Raw genomic sequence first — 19,050 nt, 5'->3', positions numbered from 1 at the left:
AAGATCTGCATTTTCATTAGAATCGAATGGGCCTAGGGCTGAGTGCCACAGATAGGGTTGGGAAATATATTGAAATACAGATTCACATTGTTGGCGTTGGTCTTTTCATGGGATTAAAGAATATATGAGGCTTTTCTTTAAGTAGATATGTCATGCCCAGTGGTAAGTGGGAAAGAGCATTGCCAATAAAATTAAGCAAAATATAGCCTCGGATGTGGGTCCAGCTCAGCTCTTCAGGATATACTGCTGCTCCTTTAGGGTCATTTAGAGCTCTAGTAGTAACACTAAAATGTTAATTCAGTCTTATGTTATTGACAGAACACCTCACACTCAAACCCGTGCAAATGTAAAAACCACCAAAACTATTTAAAAACACAACTTGACCCAAGTCTGGAAAGAACACAGTTTTATGTTTTGGGTGGTTCAATCTGGGTAGGCGTCATGCAGTCAACTTACCAACTTCAAAAATGCCCTGTGATTCACATATATATATATATATATATATATATATATATATATATATATATATATATATATATATATATCAGCTTGATAGCATTTGTGCCTCAGTGTGTGTTGTCAGTTAACTGTACATCATAAGATACATTTACAATTTACAACTCTTCATACATATATGTAAAATTTGGTCGCAGTCACACTAAAGCCTGAACCTGGAGATTCCAGAGGGTAAAGCTACAGGGGCAGATGAAGTGTCGTCTTGTTGCATAGCCCTATTTCAAGTCAACAGTCTGCGGCAACAACACAACTCTTTATTGTACCTGTGAATACACAAACAGGTAACCTCTCCAACAAACCCTCACACAATACTGCTCTCAGAGGAAAGAGTTAAGAAGAAAGGAAACCCGTGAAATTTGGGCAAATATGGCGGAGATGAGATATACACTGTATGCTTGAGGAGGCAGAATATTTGTGGATTAGAAAAAAAGAAAAATGGCACTTTTCTGCATTCAGAAACCATTTCTACCAACTGGCTGGCAGTATATTTGAAAGAGAAAGGCAAATGCTCACCACACACCCTTAAGCAAAAGTACAGACACTATTTTTTGACAAGTTCAAGAGCCCGGCATGCACTACATTGCTTACTTTGGATCTGTAATTCTGACACACCTACAACAAGATTCAGTACAAAAAGTCTTAGTTTTTTTTTTTGCATTCTGTTCATTATACCAGATTCAAACTTTGTTCTCTACACCTTTTCTCATCCGTGTAATTACTTATATCCCCTACTGTATATTCAAGTCCATCTGACAGGGCTGCATCTTAATACATCTTGCAAAAACGAGGCACTTAGTATTCAGCCACATAACGTCAGAAAGAGTTATCTCGTCCCTATGTGCACTCCAAAAATGTACATGTGGTACAATTTACAAAAAGTGTGATCATGAAAACTGGGCTTTAGTTCAGTTCTAACCCCTCCATTTGTTTTATTGTTGTCACATTACTCACTGTGTCCCTTAGTTGACTTGGAGGAAGTTTAAGACCAATGTTAAATAGCTCCTAATAATCTGCTCTGGTCAGAATTTGGTGATTACCCCAAAGTAAAAGCTGATGAAGAAAAGATAATTTGGTAAAAGCATCAATATGATCAAGTTGAAACTCTTCTCTCAACCACATGGCACCACAAACAAAATGAAGCATACAAAAATAAAAACAGTGTTGTGAGCAGCCGTGTTAACACCAGGACTGTGGCATTCAGATCAGTCTGAAACACACTTCATAGTTTCACTCAAAGAATGAGGAGGTTTTGGCGTTTATCATCTGCTCCATCACTGATTTCAATGGTCAAGGCAAAAATACTTAAGGGTCTTCACAGGTGCTATGATTTCAGTGCAAGTAAAGGGGATAGAAAGAGTCATCAGTGTGTTTTTTTTTTCCTTAAAAGTTTTTTGTATAAAAAAAGTAGAGTAACACTAGAAAGCTGGAATGATTTCTGATCCCCTTTTACAGCACTTTCCACTGGCTTTTTCCTCGATATCTTTGCTTCTATTCCCATCAGCTCCTTGGACCTGACATGAGCGCTGTACAACACTGACGAGCTGCCAGTCCTCGGTTAGCACCAGTCCTCTTCGTCCCTCTCCCTGAGGCTTCCGGTTCCTCGGCTCCCAGGCCCGGATGCAGAGTTGACCCCCAGGGTGAAGTGGTACCCGTTGGGAACCCCCCCTGCCCTCCCCTGCGCGCTGGCCGCTGTGGCAGATGCAGTGGCGGTTCCATTTGAAGTTGAAGCTGTGGTGGAGGCAGTGGTTCTGGCGGAGCGTCCCCCTCCGTGGCTGCTCACAGTGTCCTGGAAGTCCTCTTCATGGAGGGTGTGTTGCGAGGCGAACTGCGACTGACGGTTTAAATTAGGGTCCGAACCGATGCGGGTGACCGGTATTGGGGACTCGTCGTGGCCCCAGTGTAAGCGTTCGTGCTCTGAAAGGCCACGGCTGAAGCGAGTCTGGTGTCCCGTCGCGGCGGTGCTGGCACCGGACTGGAGAGGCGAGGAGTTGGTGGTCTTGTAGGTCACTGCAGGACGAGGGGTTAGGGGCGTCTGTGGGAGCTGCCTGCGACCGCGGCCCGGAGTGCTTGAACCAGAGGGGAGCGTTACAAGGCCAGCTTTGACCGCACTGCTACCATACTGAGGAAAAAGTCAAAGAGTTATTTTGTTTTAGTGTTAAGGTAATTCTCCACATACAGTGAGGGCTCTAAGTAAACAAACTGGAAGTTAAAGAGCAACGTAAACCCCTTAAAAATCTAGTTTTTCCTAACCTTAAATATAATTTAACTTCTCACCTTTCTGCAGTGATGTAGAAGTGTACTCCAGCGTGACTCAGTACACTGTGACATCACTATTGGGTGTGGTTACAGGTGCAACAGAGCACATTTCTGACCTCACGCAACAAGAGCCATCATCAGGTTTTTTTAGAGGTGAAACATGCTTTAAACTTTTAGTCATAGAGGGTGGTGTTAAGTTACTCTTTACAGTTCCAAAATGTAGCTTTAATTTGATTTATCTAGTTTCCACTGATTGTCTAGTGTAATCATTGCAGCAGTCTTCATGTATAATCCACTCAATTTTACAGTTTAGTTTGGTTGCATCCTGTCACGACAAAACACAAACTAACTGAACTGTACTTTCAAAAATGAACACAAAGAGAGAAATAATATTCAAAGAAAGGAACACAGATTCAATAGATTATGGGATGGGTAGCACATATACAAAGACAAAATAAAAAGTCGTAAAAACTATCAATATGGTAACATTAAACACAAACTGTTATGCATGTGATGAGATCTTGTGACTGATGAGGCCAATCAAGCACTCTTTGGCTACCAAATCTCCTTGGGTAACGTTTAGAACCATTGTTCTGCTGCATCATAAAATTGGGAAGCAACTGAATATTTAGGGCAACAATTCCCGCACTGTTCACCAAGTATGAATGTGAACACCCTAAATTTAAAGCTGAACTACAGCCATAAAACCTCTTGCTCAATGTTTTTAATTCAAATCCAATGTGCTGGGGTACAGAGCCAAAACAATAAAACATGTGCCACCGCCCAAAATACTGACGGACCACAGGGTGTTCACAACAAGTCTGCTGTTAATCACTAACATGCAGTGTGGCGGGTAACTCACCTGTTTGAGGAAAACAGCGTCCTGTCCGTCTCCCGGAGACGTGGATCGACTGGGCCCGGCTGACTTGGTGTGACACTGCTCCCTGCTGCCGTAACGCTCGCAGGAGTAGTAGCGCTGCTTCTCTCCTGCTGAGGAGTGGTGCCTCCTCTCATGAGGCCGGCTGCGATCCCGCTCCCTCGCCCGTTCTCTGGACAAACCCTCAGCTGAAGGGTCGGTGAACGAGTCTGGAGGATGGCACCATCAAATGAAATGAGATAGGGCAGGTAGAAAATACAATACACGGTTTAGCTGTCACTTTTATCATCTTGTCATCACTTTTGAATGTGGAGAAAAATGAAACATTCAGTCTGCATATTTTGAGATTAAAGTTTCCCTGTGGAGATTATGAGCACCAGTGGCCCTATGAAGCCATGTTTTTACCAAGGGGTCTCCGTTTTGTTTCAATCATAAGGAAGCAGGTTACACCATTTCATACTTCTAGAGCTAGTTTCACACTATTGCATTGATAGTTGCAGCGATAATTACAAAGAACCGTAGCAATGCACTCAATCAAAAGCAGTAAAGAAGACGACTTAAATGTAGCAACCAGATGTTAACAAAGCAACTGCACAATGAAACCCCACAAGACACTGTTCATTTTTTGAAAAAACACAATTGTGTAGAATTTTATCATCTTTTAAGTAATCTGATGCCAGGAAGAATAACTATTCAGAATGATTTGTTTGTAGTAAAATGAGACCCCGATGAAAAGGGGGGACAGGTATCATATATGTTGCTCTCAACAAATATGGACTTCATCAATCTGATTTTAAGAATATAAGATGTCTTCACTTGGATGAAGTGCAACTAACGTAACTTGTTATGACGAACAAACTCCAAACATTTTAGTTGGCCTGTAAGTAAGTAAATGTGTTATATGTCACGGTTCAGTTGCATTTACAACACAGAACGTTATTTACCTGCAGTACAAATGCAAACAAAATCAATGGAAATATATAAACAAATCAAAACACTGCAAAATGAAAATAAAGACACATCTTCCAAGGTAGCAACTGTACCAATTTTAGTGAAAACATGTGGTCGAAGTGGAGGACTGAAAACCAACTGCTGTGTGGTTCCCTTCACCCTGTGTCTGAATGCAGTCTTCTCATTATCTTGCAGTGAAACGGAACACTGGCGCTTCTCAACTCAGCCAATTCATTTATGTAATGTAGTGATCCATTTTTTTTGTTCCGCGCTACGTATCATGTTTTTGTACTGTTTTTGTGTAATACTATCTGTATTACACAATATTACATTACACCTCTAATTAAAGGCAAATGGCTCATCTTTGTGTGTCTGTGTGTTCCTATCTAGAACATGTGTGTGTGGCATAAAGCAAAGCACTGTGGTGAAATTACTCTCTGGAATAACTCCAGTTTTCAGATTAAAACCCCGATGACAGGAACACAAAAGCCTATTCATCATTCTGATGTGTCACATCTGCCTCTAGAATGACAAGCTTTGAGGAGTGAAACTCTCCCTGCTGCTTCTCTCAATTCAGTGGATGTAGACAGGGCTGCTGGATGTTCCGCTATCTCACCAAGAGGTACCCATAAATCCCTGTGCTGGACCTGTCCACTGTGGCCTTTTATCTCAGCAATAAAGCCCAGCTGCCGCCCTCCAGTGTTAACATAAATAAAACACCCTGCCACCAGCTCTCAGGCTGTAATCGCTCTAGCAGACGACCCCTGATGACTAACAAAACATGACCATGACCCTCTATAAATAATAAAAAACGGAAATGAGTCAGCATTGTTAAATTCCGGTTAACTCGTCTCAAAATCAATATATTTTTTAAAGGGTTTTTTGGTTAGATGTCAGAAATAAGCAGAAATAAGCCCAAGATATTTTAACTTTTTGTTCTACGACTTCAGTTAATATGGGACTTTTGAATTTTGAAGCTCTTACCTGTGGTTGCTAACAAGTAGCTACATGAAACTACAAAAATGAATGCGATTGCATTCAGGCTTAAACATTTTAAAAGGTGGTTTTCATTTGTGACGATTTGATTGCTGATTATCTTGCTAAACAAAACACTGAAGTTTCATAGAGATCATTTTCTGCAATAATCCAATGGAAAAAATCAAGAATATCAATTCTATATGCAGATGACACTGTCTTATATGCATTAAGCTCTTCAACTCGACATATATCAGAATCACAATTTGTTTTACAAATTATTTACAATCCTCTTTGCACAATCTCAAGCTTGTACAGTATACTGTGGGTACAAAATGTGTTTTATTCTCAGCTATCTATACACTTGATAGTTCTAAAAAAAAAAATAGACAGGTAGAGTCTCACTTTCAAACAGCATGTGAAGCAAGTGGCACAGAAACTAACGATCAAAATTGGTTTCTTATATTGGAATGAAGCATTTTTGTTTCTTGAGGGCAGAAGAGTCATCAGTCAGTCACCTTGCCTGTGCTTGACTATGAAGGTATCCTTTGTTCTCAGGCTTCTCACTCTGCCATTAAACAATTTATCATTGTGCTTTGTGTTTCATGACAAAATGAAATGTATCGTTCTCATCACTGTTTACTGTATACAAAAAAGTCTTGTCCTCACTAGCAACAACAAGAGAGCTACCATCTATACATTCTCATTCATGTAAGTCTTCTGTTGCCTCAGAATATCACTTCTCTTCTCAAATGTAAGACCCCTCACTATACTGTTTAACTCTAGTTACCCCTCGTGTTAAAACAGACCTAGGAAGCCTGCCTACCTGCTGGATGATTTTAAACTTTTCTCTTCAAACATATTTATTGATGTATTTGATGGTCTCTGATGTGCTTTTGTTATGTCTGGCTTTATGCTCTGCATGTTATGAACTTCTGTCTGTCAATGTTTGCGGCATGGATTTGTTCATTTGCTGTCTGGCAGTGTTTGTTTTTTCTTTCTCTCTGCTGTTCTCTGGTCTCTCTTACAAAAGATATATTGATCTCGATGAGATCTCAAATTCAATTTAGTAGGGTGCCTCATTTCATTTCTATGAATTTTACAGATTATCCCAAAGTTCAGCTTGAGTGCAAAACGTGTCCTCAATCATGGCAAACAGCCACTAATGGCTGCTGACCTTTTTATTTGTATTATTTATTTTATTATACCAGGATATTTTCTGGATCCTGGCCAAGACCTTTAAGTGCCAAAAGTATAAGAAAATTGAATTGAGATGTACTGTACAATGTAAACAATGTATTTTTACTGTATGTGAGAATCTGGTATGAACAGTGGTCATACAAAGAAAAAAACTTTTTCTTAATGTGGCATAGCTTGTTTCTGTTTTATTTATTTTTTTAATGAAGAAAATGTCAAGTTAACTCTTTTGAGTTCAGTTTTGCAGCTCTAAGTTTGAAGTCTGTAAAGCTCAGTCTATATTTTATAAATGTAACTGTTAAGGTCAGAGGGAACAAAGGGAGCAACTGATAGAAAAAAGGGAAAAAAATCCCCAGCAAAGCAGATTCTCCTCTGAGAGCTCACAGGTCTTACTGCTAATCAGATGGAAAGCCTGACATGTAAAATCCTTGGTTGAAGTGCAGCAGAAACCCCTTCACCTACATAACCCGATCATGGAACTTTAATCCTATAAAGAATTTCTGCAGCTACGTCGAGACATCCAGTTAATCTACAAGGGAAGCCTGGCTTGCCATCGCTGTCTCTCCATGACAGTCTCTATGTGGATACTCTCCTCACTGTATTATATGAATTAATATCGATGTGATAAAGGAATTAATCTCTCAACAACCTAAAATATGCACCATAATTGACTTTTTTTAGACTTTCTTCAAGATATTAAGCTCTATATGATGACATATAGAGCTTAATATTGACTTAATATAGATTTGTCCTCTGGGTCAGCACCCGTCTCTCTTTAAAATAAACAAGAGGGCATCCATTTTATTCATGCACTGCTAATGTCAGTTTCATGACCTCAGAGTATAAATGTTTTCTAATATTCTGTTTCATATTAGTTCACTCATGGACAGTATAAGTAATAAGTAGACGTAGTCACCGTGACATCACCCATTGGTTTGGTGACTAAGGCTTTGAAGCCTTAAAGTTCAGCATTTCGGCCATCGCCATCTTGTTTATTTTACAACCAACAGTAACATGAGAGGGTGGAGCTAAGTACAACGGAACATTGAATACAACATTTTTAGGCGACCATCATGATACAATTAACTTTCAAGAATTGACAACACACTGTGAAAGGGTAAAAGTTGTGAGAAAACATGGACAACTCCCAGACCGAACAACGGCGTGGCAGCAACCTGTCAATCACAAGGTAGCCCCGCCCTAAAGCTGCTCTATGGTCTATTATACTCCTAATGGATCATAATTTAATAAATAAACATCATGCTGTATTTAAGAAGACTTGAAACTAGCAATTGAGACCATTAACTCATGTTTACAATGTTTACTGAGGTAATAAATCAAGAGTCTTTCTCTTCCATAGACTTCTATAAAATGGGAGGCAACTCCTCTGCTGGCTTTTAGAAAGAATACAAGTTGAAACCATTTCCGCATTGGCTTCACTTATCAGAACTGTAGGTTATGTTCAATTACCTACAGTATAATGATTGAAAGTAGCAATTTATAATCTAAACTCATTAAATTGAATTTGTTTCTGTCTCACCAACAGTGCTGGACGGCTGCACTGATCCAGCTCTATCCAGGGACTTCTGCTTCTTATCTTTGTCCTTGTCCCTCCGTCTGTGGCAGCGGTGGTGGTGGTGATGGTGGTGGGCTCTGTCCTGGCCCTCGACTTGGCCTGGCCCCATTGAGGACTGGGCCAAACCAGGCCGTTCCAGGTCATACTCCCTTAGACCGTCCTCCTGGTGGTGCTGCGGCGTCAGCGAGGATGCCGAGCGCCTGATAGGACTGAGGTCAACGATCGGCTGAGAGTGTGAGAGAAACGTGGAGAAGCGTGAGGAGAAAGCACAGCAGAGCAGAGGGGCGTCTGTGGGGGTTTTACCCAAACCACCCAAAATATCCACAACACACAAATGACACAACCAGTTTACGGCAATCTACCAACGTTCTACCCGTTCTTCTCCAGGCACAGATGTCAGAAACATTAGAGAAGAATGAACACAGATCTGTGACAGAACTGGAATACTTACTGTTACAGAACTTACATGATTTGTAAGATAGCAGGTGTCTCTGCTAGTGAACAAAGAAGAGGTGGGGTGTTGACATGGGTCTTTGTGGCATTTTTCGTTGTTTTGTAAACATGCAACTTCTAACCTTAAAAAGAAGTGCAATCAACACATTATATTTTAGTTAAAGGAATACGCCACTGAAAACAGATGCCTATTTTAGAGCTAATTCTGTCTTTTTTTTTTGCACGGGCATCCCTGTTGCATCCTGGGCTTAATGCCACCCAAGATGATTGCAACTGGTTTAAAGAAAAATAAACAACTCAGCATTTTTTCCCACACTGTGGAAATATGAGGGTTTTAGATTGTACCTAACTTAAGGTCTGCTCCATGTTTGATTTTAGATGGTTTGTATTGACTCTAATGGAAGTAATGCCTTTCCTGTTGGAGACGGTCTTGTTTTTTGGTAATGTTTACCCATCTGACATTGTTTTCCTGCCTTGTTCATGCTAGTGTCCAACGTGTTTTCTGCAAAAAGAGACGTAAAAGCTGTTTCGTACTCAAGGCTTCAAACCTGCAATAACAGGCTTTTTTGGAAACACGTTATGAACAGTGAACTCACTAAAATGCTAAGTGAAACTAAAGGGAGCTGCCTATTGAGCTAATAATTCTCCATAGTTTCATCACAAGCAACCCCTTTAACATTGTCACATTGTTCAAACATTGTCATGTGATATATTATTAGTATAACATGTTGGTTATAGTAGCTTTAAGTATTCAGAGTTGTTTTCCTTTAAAATCTTACATTCACCAATTTCTCTCCAGAGAGTAATTCTTTAACTAATGCTTTGAGGACATTGACACTCACCCCACCTCATTCTTATCTTACTGACCGGTACAGCTACCAGGTAACAAGCTGATGTGATAGGGAACAGGACTAGCAGCTACGCTACCACCCCACCTGCTGGTTACTGCCTAGATTATATCTGATGATTTTAAGTGATACTGTTTCAGGATTTTAGTTTACTAATATATCAGTATTTATTATGATTACTCTAGTGCTTAAATGTATTTAGTCATGATGAGGAGACTTTAATGATTTTGACAAACTAATATTTTCATTAACTGCTCTTTCACAGACAGGGGTATGGTGGTTGTGCTGTTCCTCTTGTTCCTACCACACAGCCAAGCCTGTAGCTAAAGTCAGGGACAACAATATCACAACACTGCGGAAAATATCCATATTACAAGGTCATTTATCTAGTTAGCAGTCTTAAAATCTTACGTTTTAGATAAATGTCATAATATGCTATTAAAAAGGGAGAAAATAAATCCCCCTGTTTCTTCCAAACTACTACAAGAGTCTGAAAGTGATGGTAAGTGAACATTTCAAGAGATACATCCTACTTATTTAGTTCACTTTTGATTTCATGTGTGAAAAATAAGATTTTAAGACTGGAAGAAACATCAAATGACAGAAAAAGATTGAACAGGTTTTTGTTAGTTATTTCAAAGCAAGAAAGCAGCAGTACTGTCCCTGTCTTGTTCCACAATCACGAACCAACTAACAAAAAAATAAAAATAAAAAACTACACACTACTACATAATGAAACTCACATACAGTACACATAACCAAATTTAACCAAAGTGTGGTACTGTAATGCTGTAGTTAATGTCTGTAAAGTAGGACAGAGTGCTTGAAATACCCGGGATACACATACAAATACTTTTCCAGGGATTTGGGTATGTTTTGTGGACAATGTAAATATAAAATGTGTGTTGCATGTAATGTATCTATCAGCAATTTCATGGATTGACCAGAGTACACTGTATATGTAGGAGGGTCACTTAGTCCATGATGGCAGGAGGGTAAGAACTCTGAACTGAGATGAGAGGAGCGCATGGAAGCAAACACAGACATGAGAGAAAAAGAAGAAAAAGAAAGAGAGGAGGAGAGGAGAAGGAGAGAGCGGTGGCACAACAGGTGGTACATACTGCCAGGTGGGTCCCAGGGGCGTGGCGAGGGTGGCTCCGCTATCAGACAGCACACACAAGAGGGAGGTGGGCAAAACATTAGCAGTGGGCATCGGAATTAGGACAAGGGGAAGACAGAAGATCAGAGCAGAGACTCAGGCTTGGGATATTCTCTATTTTCTTATTCTCCATAAACCGGATGAAAAGACCAAAACCAACAATGCCAATCCTACTAACAATTATTGTGTGTGTGTGTGTGTGTGTGTGTGTGTGTGTGTGTGTGTGTGTGTGTGTGTGTGTGTGTGTGTGTGTGTGTGTGTGTGTGTGTGTATCAACCATGATATATCTTCTTCCTCTGTGCCATAAAGCTCTATTGTCATTAAAAAAACGCATCAGTGAGTCTTGGTGACATGTTCCTTCATCACAATGAATACATACACCGTCCTGCAAGTGTAAATACTCACCAGAGCATAAAATGTGTATTAATTCATAGTTTAAAATAGTCCCTGACAAATGCACTATTTTCTCCTATTTCGGTAACATCTGCTAAAATCTAAAGTGCCCAGCTGTTTTATGAGATAATAACCATTTATTAGAAATAAAACTAAATGTTATAAATGTAATAAATAACATCAACAGAATAAGGGGCAGTCCATGTAGGACTAACTCCTTTTTTGGGTTTGGTCTTTTCAAGGGATTTGTTGACAATAACAAAAATATAAGTTAACACCAGACTTATACTTTAAAGAGACAGAGAGAGACAGAGATCAAAATGCAACATAAACATTAGGAAAGCATGTGTTAAGTGTAGTGGTAGAGAGCAGGCTGACAGGAAGAGAGAGGGAGACAAAAACAAAGAGAGAGAGACAGACAGACAGACAGACAGACAGACAGACAGACAGACAGACAGACAGACAGACAGACAGACAGACAGACAGACAGACAGGGAAACTAAACTGACAAGATAAGACAGGTGAGACAATCCAGGAAACAGAGAAGTGTTGGACAGGAAAATCATCCTGACATCCATATGCAGCAGACAAGTGCAGCTGTAACTCACAGAATGACAGTAAGAAAGTAAAAATAAATAAATAGATGGCAATAAGTGAAATTCAGAAAAAAAAAATAGATCACCGCAGTCTGGCAAAACTAAGATGTTACATTAGATCTGACTGTAGGTTAGTGTGAATATTGTATGAAATATAAAAAGATGAATGATAATAAGGCCAACTGAGTAGATTAAAAACATTCACAATAGCATCTTTTAGATTTTCAACAACTTCAACACTTTTGGTAATTCATCTATACATGATCAGGTTAGTGTGTTGAAGGTCAATACTTACTGTAGCAGGAGAATACAAGGACAACTGGATATCAAGAATTGTAGATGAAAACATAAACATCACTGGGTTCAGTCTGGGTTCAATTCCTGTCATAAGTCAAGAACTCTCACTGCAGCTAAGCTGGTCGTTATATCCAATATTTTTGCCTTCTTTTGTAAATAAGTCAAAATGGTACACCTTTTATCAGCCAATGACATAAGTGGTGTAGCAACACCTTGGCAGAGGCCTACATTTAAGATGCTATTGTAAAGAAAACACAAAATGTTCAGCAGGTTTTTTCACAGTCAGAGATAACTGTGTCCCTGGCTAACATGTTAGCTTTACTCTGTTTTTGTTTCGGCAGACATTTAATAACTGCCTTATTATATAAATGAACAACTTGACTACCAACTAGGTTGTGCTTTTTGCTGAGACCACCTATCTTCAATTTCCTCCTCTGTAATAATTGTGAAATTGTGGGACTGGAAAGGTCAAGCAGAGGTCAGCAGGATGAACAGATGTGGACTGACAGAGAGCGACTCTGCTTCTGTTAGCTCACGGCTGCTTTCACTGAACGAGTAGCACTCAGCACTGCACCAGCCTTTCTCAGCCTTTACCTCAGCCACCTGTTTACTGCCAAACAAACATTTTCTATTTTACATTGCAGAAGACATTATTTGATTATTTCTTCAAGAAAAATTCTAAGGTATCCACAGTGTCTGCATTTTCCAAACCTGAAATTATCACAAGAACGCTACGCAAACAAAACAACCGTGACTGAGCCAAAGAGATCTTTTCTGTGAGCAGTGAAACAATAAGGCACTGGGGAGCTTACGTAGTACTCAGCGTTGAGTCGTGGCAGAGAAGCCGCTCTGCAGTGGCCTTCTAGGCTCGGATATCCCTCTGTGTCTGATATGTTCTCCACCTGCTTCAGTTCAACGTATTCCTGCTGGAAAAAGAGGAGGCAGTATGTATATATGTATGTATGGAGGCAACAAAGCCGACAGAGAAAGTTAGAATGTAAAAGATCATTTAGCTGGTGGAGCTTGCTTGGTGTCGGTGTACCTGAGGTCTGGTGGAATATGGCACATCCTCTGACTGGCCTCTCTGTAGTTTCCTCCGTACTTTGGGCCTCTGTTGTGCTGCCTGAGAGACATCTCCTGACTGGGAATGTTTGATGCCACTCCTCTGGTTTAGTCTGTGTAAGAACACACACAAGAGCTCAGACTGTAGTATTGACAGTTGATCAGTGCTGTAGGAAAAGGTATAAAATGAGGAAAGACCATCTTAGTGTTTTTCCATGAAGAAACATAAGGATGTGTCAATTATTTTTTCTATCAAGCTAGGTTTCCTTACTTTCATTTCTAAGGCCATTTGTCAAATGAACTGAATAAACTTTTATAAAAAATCTGATTTGATTTAAGGAATTTTCCTTAATTTCACTCCAATATTACAGAACATATTGGACCTCATGCAAGAACATTTTTGTATTCATATCTATACTTTTCTTGTGAAAGTGAGCCACGTCAGATTCAGTAAATGCTCCTTACTTCAGATAACTGTGTAAATGACCAGTGTAAACATGATGAATTCCACCTGTCTGAATTGTAAATTAGCATAATTCAATCCAACATAAAGATAAATGGTTATATATAAAAAATGTCTCGCCACAGCAAGACCATCAACAGTGGCGGTCAAATAATTAAAGATGTTCATAGGGATATTGTAGTGTTACACAATAGCATCAATAGCCACTTTAATTAATGTTGATATCTGTTGTTGTGAATAAATCTTAAATTATATTAGCCTACAATTAGCATGGCAGAATCAACAGGACAATGTCAACATAATTATTAAGTGTTATTTATATGGGGTTTTCAAAGCACAAATTGCTTTAACCACTTAAGAACAAATCTGTTCATATATGAGGCCCATTGTCTTTTACCTGAAGGTAACATTACAATATCAATTAAACAACAGCTCCGCCCATGTTGTGGATATATAATATGGATATGACAGCGAAGACAGTCACTCACATCCTGTCCATGTTAACCGAGATAATGGCAGTAGACGGCAGTGTTTCTGGCTTGGGTTCTGGCTCAGGCTGAGGTGGGAGAGGCTGTTTGGGGCTGCAGATCGGGGGCTCTACTTCCTGTATGTGAGTGAGGGGCAGCATAGGACGGAACAACGCCCCCAGTTTACTCTGCAGGACAGGTCGACAGCAGAAAGAGTTTAGGTCGGAGTAGGAGGTCAGACAAATTAAGGAAAGTATCTATCTAAGTGTTTTGATCTATTTTTAATCTTCAGCCTACACAACTCATTACAGATAAAACAAGTTTCCCTTAAAAATGTATCAGTAAAATGGCAGTTGAATCTCTTGAAATAAGTTCATGTTGCTATTTATTCATATATAAAGGAAGTGAAATGACCTCATCCAATTGGCAGGTTTATTTCCAACAGACTACCACTGAAATAAAAACTTGGATAATGATGCTTAAAACAAGATTATTTATATTTCAAATTCAGCTCATTTCTAGGGTTAATGTCTTAGGAAAAGGTAAATGAATAAAGATAAATAATGCATGTGTCTGTTAAATAGCATGGGTTTATGTCTTGTTTAGTCACGACTAGAAAATCATGTTACACAATATGATACCAACTAAATTTTGAATCTAAATATTGGATTATACCGCTCACTAATACAGAAGTGTTTTTACAACATGCTGTACCTGGTGTCCCCCTGTATGCTGCTGCTGGAGTCTCTTGGCACAAGTTTGCTTATAGTAGTCAAAGATCATTAGAGCTGCATAGACTTTTCCCACAGTCAGCTCATTGTCTAAAGGAGAGAGCAGAGGGATAGACAGTTCCTCCATGTGGCCAGTAGATGGTGCCAGATGAGCAACAAAATACAACTCAGAGAGGCAGATATGTACAGGATGTTAAACACAAAGGCCCACACTGTAAACAAGCTACACCTTATCAACTTATTTGTACATCTACATCTTAAGTTAAGTGTCCAACACAAATCAAATTGTTTAAAGATATATGAGTCAGTATCTTTAAAAGAGACAAAGTAAGACAGATAGATTAACTAGAGCAAAGAAAAAGTGGAACTTGAACAAGACAATTCTTGAAACGTGTTAATTTGGACTTGATACAGACAAAAATGATCTCACCACACTGAAGATTCTTCCTTTTTTGGGGGGATAAAAATACTTAATAAAATACAAATGGAGAGATTTTTGCAGGGCACAACAGTATAAAGAAGAAAGAGGAAATGAAAAAAAAAACAATTCAAAGGTTAAGTTCTAAATACAAACAGGAAAGAGGTTGCAAGCAAACAACTGGGTTCCATCAGAGCCCAGTAGAACCCAAACAGAACTGTGGCTCACATTTAGGTGGCGTCACCAGCAGGTCCACAGTCTTCTGCGACAGGCTGGGCCAGACTCGGTTTATCTCCCTCTTCAGGTCAGCGTCGCACAAATGTTGCGCCAAGACGCCTGAGGACGGGCCCACAAACATGTCACGTCAAATCTGCACCACGGCGATCACAGCAGTTTACATCTACATCAGAGCCCTCAGTACGGCCGCGAGGGCGTTCTGGATTTTGTAGTTTTAGTCGCTCACCAGATGCCAGTTTGATCTCCAGGGCTGTGCGAATCAAGGCCATCAGTGTGGAGGTGAAATGCACCGTCCTGTCTTCAGCTATGGGCATGTTCATCCTCACCAATCGCTGAAGGGAGTAGAGTGAATCAGGAACAAACAACCAACAAATCAGGGAAATGAGGCTGCATTAAAGAAGCGACTTCAAGTCAAGTTAAAGGATAGTACTTTGTACAGCATCAAAACTTGTAGTTTATGTCTTTCAAATTATAAATAATAATACATACTCTTTTGTATTGTTTCAGTCAGCATACAGAGACATTTTACCAGTAATATAAAACAACTGTGGGGAACATCCAGTTACATGTTAGGGCTGCAACTAATGATTCTTTTTCTGATTACTGTCTTAATCATTCAGTCTAGACCTTATCAGAAAACAGTGAGAGAAGCCCATCACATATTACCATATTACAGATTATTCCATCGGAAGCATAGCATGCTTCTACTTAAGGTTGAAATATGTTTAACATGGGATGCTTGGCACTGTGAGCTCAGAGAACATGCTAAGCTCCCACTGCTGCTGGAAACGTGCAGCAGTACGTCTTTGTTCTGAAAAGAATGACTTAGAGGCCTGAGGTCGCTGTTTAACACACAGCTCTATAGTGAAAAAACTATACATCAAACTGTTTCTGTACTTTAAACACTGACAAGACGTGAAGGATCTTCCTACTATATTTTGCCAACTCAGACTGCTGAAGCCTCATATAGGTTTGGACTGTTGGTTGGACAAAACAAGCAATTCAAAACTTTAAAGGGAAGGTTCAGAAGTGGTCATAGTCAGTGTATTATCTACATTAGATGGTGCTGGGTACGCCACAGTTCGGAAAACATGATTACCAGCAAGGGAGCAAAGCAATGTACTGCTGTGGATGGCAGCACCAGCATAAAGAATTATAACCACCTGAAAATATATATTAGTTTAAATGCACGCATTTTTTGAAATACTTTTACTGCTTTAGCTAGCTGTCAAAAAAGCCCTTTCCAGCGGTAAAGCCGTTATCTACGCTGCCTTTAAAGCCACTAGACTCCAGAAATGATCATTTTACCTTGCAGAACACGGGAGTTGCTTGTCTACCGCCGCCTAGATGGGTTTGCTTCTTTGTGTTATTGTGTGACTTTGGTGAATCAGAACTAAAACACAAAGGTCATACAATAGCACAAACCTGCTGCTACTGTCTGTTTCTCCAAACTGAGGGTGTGCCGTAAAACCTCTATTGTAGAATATACACTGACTATGACCACTTTTGACATTTTCTCGACTAAATTATGAATTGGTTAATCAAAAATAAAACAGTTACTGGCAGCCCTACATTGCAGTGTGCTGCTGAGTACCTAGTAAAACCTAGTAATTATTAGTAGCAGATTCTAGGCAGCACAGAGGCTCAATTATTATTAGTTCATCATTATTTCTAAAGTATAAAACTTAAAATGCCCCAGGCAATAAAAGTGAAAAATGGAAACTAATCAGCATCAATCCACACCATGCATGGCTTCTGGATCAATGCTGCAGTTAATCAATTCGTACACACATGCATGCTTGAGTTAGTAAAGCACATTGACAGTGAGGCTGGGGGGTGGGGTGGGAAGGCAAAAGCATAAACTGAAGAACTGAAAGGCAAAAGCATAAACCATCAGAAACATTTGTGGGAAAAGGACAGGTGTAGCTGATGGTTCCCTTCAAGCCGCGGAAATGAAAAAGAGTATGTACTGTGGGAGCGCAACAATACAGATGAAGGGATGGGGCAGATGAGAGGCGAGAGGGGGAGGAAGGGGAGGAGAGTGTGTCTTAACTGGAAAGCATCTAAGCATTTTAAGTCTTGCATCTTTTTCCCAGAAACAGAAAGTGGAAGAATGGCAGCTGCAGACCATGAGCATCACACAAAACAAGAAACATATAAAGAAAACACATATGCATATAGGATGCATGCTTGTCCTCACCTACGTACACACACACACACACACACACACACACACACACACACACACACACACACACACACACACACACACACACACACACACACACACACACACACACACACACGTACAGACATTGAAGTTAGGATGAAAGAGAAGAGAGGGAACAGATCCCTAGAGAGGGTGAGAGACAGATCATCCAAAACAAAGGGTGAAGCTCAGCCTGAAGACAGAACATGAGACTGGAAACGAGAGGGTAACGGGGACAACGGGGACTGTCAGGGGAAGACGTGTTCATTAGGGAGGGAGGCTAACAAGGAGCGCCATCAACAGAGTAGTGTGAGGGGGGGAGAAGTGGAAAAACGCCTTGCTATCAAGTGTATTGCTGTTCTCTCTCTCTTTCTCTGCCGATTCACAAAAACAGGAGTTATATTTGGATACGTGACCACGTCAGACCCAGACATTTTTAACCGGGGCAAGGGCAGGGCTGCTTTAACTGTGATTCATTTCGACAGCTGTGCGTGCACTGAAACCATTCCCATTAAGTCTGCATGCTAAGAGGTGAGCAGCTGGTACAGGGACTACCTGAGGATTGTTGACTTCACTAGTATGAATGTGGGAAATATAATCATGGGATAAATGGGCTGGGTTCTCCTTCATTTAGGAAAATGGTGAAAGTGTTCTTAAATGTCCCATCTCACAGTGTTGAGAAATCCCTCAATAATCCCTGATTAGCATCTGAATCTAGCTGAGATAACGAACAAAACCTTTTGTTCCTTTGACAAACCTTCCATCTAGTTTCACTGAAATCTGTGAGCAGGTATTTAGATTTTTACAGAGTCCCTGGTAAGGCTGTTGTAATGCATTTATTGGCCACTAGGGAACAGATAGACTCCAAAACAATTCCCCATTTTCACATCCAGCACACAAAGAGCAACTTTCATTTAAAGTTGATGTGCTATTCCACGTTATAAATCTACATCAATATTCACTCTCATTTTAACTCTTCTTTCGGTCTCTTTCAGCCCCATTAGTGACTTCGCTAAATTCAGTAGCATTTATCCTCTTGGGTCCATGAATTTTATCCATACAAAATTGCCAGTTATCCAGCGATATGCATCTTGAAAGACACAGTATTTTCTTTCTCTCATGTCGGCCCAAAATGAGCATAGACCAGAGCAGTGCCTGGCACAGTCTGTGTAAACATTGGTTTTGCTCCGGGCAAACATTTGTTCATTTCAGGCAGACTGTAGACATCTGTGAGATTTTTTAGATGCAACCTGGTGCAACAGTTACAAATATAAAATACTTTTACCCCCAAAGTATGCATACAAGCAGATATCAACATACACTCCTCGAGTTATAAATGTGGCTATGTCTCTTTCAACTCTTGAAAGAA

General features: G+C 40.0%; 1 protein-coding gene across 1 annotated transcript in view; it reads right to left on the bottom strand.

Annotated features, from left to right (window-relative positions):
- Window positions 1-567: 567 nt before the first annotated feature.
- Window positions 568-19,050, bottom strand: part of cacna1bb (calcium channel, voltage-dependent, N type, alpha 1B subunit, b) — a 151,631-nt gene continuing 133,148 nt past the window's right edge. The window contains exons 43-52 of the mRNA XM_054612347.1: window positions 15,699-15,804; window positions 15,464-15,571; window positions 14,801-14,907; window positions 14,108-14,274; window positions 13,137-13,269; window positions 12,907-13,017; window positions 10,771-10,809; window positions 8,313-8,574; window positions 3,635-3,858; window positions 568-2,635 (exon numbers count right to left, since the gene is read on the bottom strand). Of these exons, the coding sequence (XP_054468322.1) occupies window positions 2,072-2,635; window positions 3,635-3,858; window positions 8,313-8,574; window positions 10,771-10,809; window positions 12,907-13,017; window positions 13,137-13,269; window positions 14,108-14,274; window positions 14,801-14,907; window positions 15,464-15,571; window positions 15,699-15,804 (1,821 nt within the window). The 3' untranslated portion in view covers window positions 568-2,071. The remainder of the gene's footprint in view (window positions 2,636-3,634; window positions 3,859-8,312; window positions 8,575-10,770; window positions 10,810-12,906; window positions 13,018-13,136; window positions 13,270-14,107; window positions 14,275-14,800; window positions 14,908-15,463; window positions 15,572-15,698; window positions 15,805-19,050) is intronic.

This window comes from Anoplopoma fimbria, chromosome 14, assembly GCF_027596085.1.
Source record: "Anoplopoma fimbria isolate UVic2021 breed Golden Eagle Sablefish chromosome 14, Afim_UVic_2022, whole genome shotgun sequence".
NCBI classification, from domain to species: Eukaryota; Metazoa; Chordata; class Actinopteri; order Perciformes; family Anoplopomatidae; genus Anoplopoma; species Anoplopoma fimbria.
The sequence above is the reverse complement of the archived record's forward strand: the minus strand, read 5'-3'. Positions and strand labels throughout refer to the sequence as shown.